Source organism: Doryrhamphus excisus, chromosome 23, assembly GCF_030265055.1.
Source record: "Doryrhamphus excisus isolate RoL2022-K1 chromosome 23, RoL_Dexc_1.0, whole genome shotgun sequence".
NCBI classification, from domain to species: domain Eukaryota; kingdom Metazoa; phylum Chordata; class Actinopteri; order Syngnathiformes; family Syngnathidae; genus Doryrhamphus; species Doryrhamphus excisus.
In genome coordinates, this window is record NC_080488.1 from 3,757,422 (window position 1) to 3,760,197 (window position 2,776).

At 42.1% G+C, this 2,776-nt stretch overlaps 1 protein-coding gene across 2 annotated transcripts; it reads right to left on the reverse strand.

Annotated features, from left to right (window-relative positions):
* Nucleotides 1-168: 168 nt before the first annotated feature.
* LOC131110511 (UPF0461 protein C5orf24 homolog) lies at nt 169-2,382 on the reverse strand. 2 transcript variants are annotated; one of them, XM_058063705.1, is made up of 3 exons: nt 2,199-2,382; nt 1,355-2,029; nt 169-579 (listed from the first exon to the last, which is right to left on the reverse strand). In XM_058063705.1, exon 2 carries the CDS (start codon nt 2,024-2,026, stop codon nt 1,358-1,360), a length of 669 nt encoding a protein of 222 aa, XP_057919688.1. In that variant the 5' UTR covers nt 2,027-2,029; nt 2,199-2,382; the 3' UTR covers nt 169-579; nt 1,355-1,357. The 2 variants fall into 2 exon arrangements, with proteins under 2 accessions (XP_057919688.1, XP_057919687.1); XM_058063704.1 differs by having other exon boundaries at nt 173-2,029.
* Nucleotides 2,383-2,776: the final 394 nt, after the last annotated feature.

The following is a 2,776-nucleotide window of genomic DNA, read 5'->3' on the forward strand; positions in this document are numbered from 1 at the left end:
TTCACAGGAAGTTCCATTTTAATAGCAGGGGGGTTTAAAATGTTCCACTTAAAAAAAAAAAAAGTACGGTTAGGGCCTCCTTTACTTCTCGAAACGCTGTTTTTTATGGAGCAAACATGTAGCCAAACAACCAGTAATACTGAATAATGAACAATTTACAGTCTCCAATTTAAGCTAACATGCTAACATTTTGGGGTGTGGGAGAAGCCCACAAACAACCCACACACATAAAATGCAAATCCACGTTTTTTTAAAATTTATTTTCAATATAATGCAATAACAGATTAATGTAAGTGATTACACATAATGACGTCCATATTCAAGAGTGTGTTTTAACGCAGGTTCAAGCTAACAAAACAACAAGAACACCAATATGATAATGTACTATTAATGTACTCTATTCTGAATCAGTCAAAATATTATAATGCAGTTTAATGTGAGCTTGGCGTAAAAAAACAAAACTTTATTTTTTTACAAATGTTTGATTCCTCCATGCATTTTCTTCTGCAGTCTCAGGTCCAACTGAGTCCAACGTGTCCTTAGATGTCCGAGCCACCTCAAACGTCACTCTAGAATGAACTGAATTGCGTAGTATTTTATGACATGGGATAACACAGAGAAACAGTAAGCACACATTCACATACTATAACGGATGGGTGATTTAGTAAAACATGTATACATGGAAAGATCTGTATAAGAGATTGGTCCAATGTGTGTATGAGGAACGATATTGAACAATAACATGCTGCAATGCGCATGTTAGTGGGAATTTGGTCATATCCACAAGACTGCACAGTAGAGGTGGGTAGTTCGATCCATTCATTTATTCATTCATTTTCTACAGCTTTTCCTCATGGGGGTCGTGGGAGGTGCTGGAGCCTATCCCAGCTGTCTTTGAGCAAGAGGCGGGGTACAACCCTGGACTGGTGGCCAGCCAATCACAGGGCACATATAGACAAACGACCGTTCACACTCACATTCATACCTATGGACAATTTGGAGTCGCTAATTAACCTAGCATGTTTTTGGAATGTGGGAGGAAACCGGAGTACCCGGAGAAAACCCACGCATGCACGGGGAGAACATGCAAACTCCACACAGAGATGGCCGAGGGTGGAATTGAACCCTTGTCTCCTAGCTGTGATTGGATCGATACTGATCTTGTGTCTTATTCTGATTCTAATCACCATTAAGGTATAAATTGTAAAATCACTCAATGATGAGCGTCCAAGTAAAAAGCATCAGTATCGCGACTATACTGTATTTACTTGGTATCGAATCAATACCGATATGTGTAGTATCGGCCACCGCACTGCACAGTGACAATGGTCAGTACGCGAAAAGAAAGTATCACCTTTCAGTTGGTTTCATCCGCTTTGACAAGAGGCTCACACAAGTCTCTCTTGTCCATCATGGAATAGTCAAGCAGGGTAACATCACATCCGGTGAATTCCAGTTTGGGCGGATTAGTGCAGATGCCGAAGTCTAGTTTCTTGGAAGCATCACCACCCCCGGTTTCCTGCCCCTTGAGCCGAGCCGGGCTCTTGACACTACCAGGGGGCCTGCCGGGACTCACCTTATACCCCGCTGCTTTGGTAGTACCCACGGGTCTTCCCGGACTGGTTTTAAACCCAGCCGCTCTTGTGGTTCCGGGTGGACGTCCGGTACTTGTACGGTAGCCTGCTAACTTTGTGGTCCCCAGAGGTCTTCCTCTTTTTCCTGACTTGACTTTGGTTGTGTTTTTCTTCGGGCCCGCCGCAGACACCCCGTTATTGCTTCTTATCGGCTGAAGCTGAAAGGGGTTCTGAGTGTCGTGGAATTGACCTGATGTTACTTTGTGAATGTTTTGCGGCAAAGGCGCCAAGCCTGCAAGTGAAAGGTGCAAGCCGGAGTTTGTTGGGTAGAACTTGTTAGATTGGAGGCTGCATAAATCAAAACAGCTAGCAGGGTGACAGTCCTCTGCAGGTCCACTCATGCAGTAGTCGCTGGTACTGCCGCTGCTGCTACAGGTCACTTGATGCATCATTTTCTGTTGGGGTGCACCAAAATAACAGTACTTGATGTTACAAACGCTACCACACACATAAATACACATACTATGAAGTTTAACACATAATATACGACTAGTCAATTGAACTTCGTGTACCCAAGTTTAGCTAACATTACGCAATTTTACAAAAACACAACATTGACCATACCTCAGTCGATATAAAATACTCCGCGGGAAACCGTTAATGTCGAATCGCCATCAACTGACATGTCTGCAAATTACGCCCGGGTGTCGGCAAAAATGAGAGAGCGACGTTTGTAGCTCTTTTCAGTCCCTCAGACAGTGGGGCGAGGAGATGAGACAGGAAGCCATTTTTTGCCTGATAAAAATTCAATGGAACAAGACGCATTAACCACGCATGCGCAAACAACGGACTTCCGGGAGTGTGAGGAAATGAAGCGTTAAATGTGAAGAAAACGATCTTTTTTTGCTTAAAATACACAGAAACCAATTAATACTACTTGTAGTATGTGATTATACTAGTTTTATATATCTACAAAACAAGTTTAACTGAGCTGCTCTGTATTGTGCGATTTACATTATTCACAATAGTGCACGTACCAGATTATACAAGATGCTAATTTCTTTATGCAGTACTTAAAACCTATTGGTACTAAATGAGTGAACTACAATATTAGCTTTAAGTATGACATAACTAGAGCACTGCTTTTATTAAGATGTCAATGGATTGCACAAATGCAAATAAAGATATAAATCAGAGGCAAA

Bases quoted from the DNA above. Each gene is read 5' to 3' on its own strand.
- LOC131110511 (XM_058063705.1), bottom strand. From the start codon at position 2,026: ATGATGCATCAAGTGACCTGTAGCAGCAGCGGCAGTACCAGCGACTAC.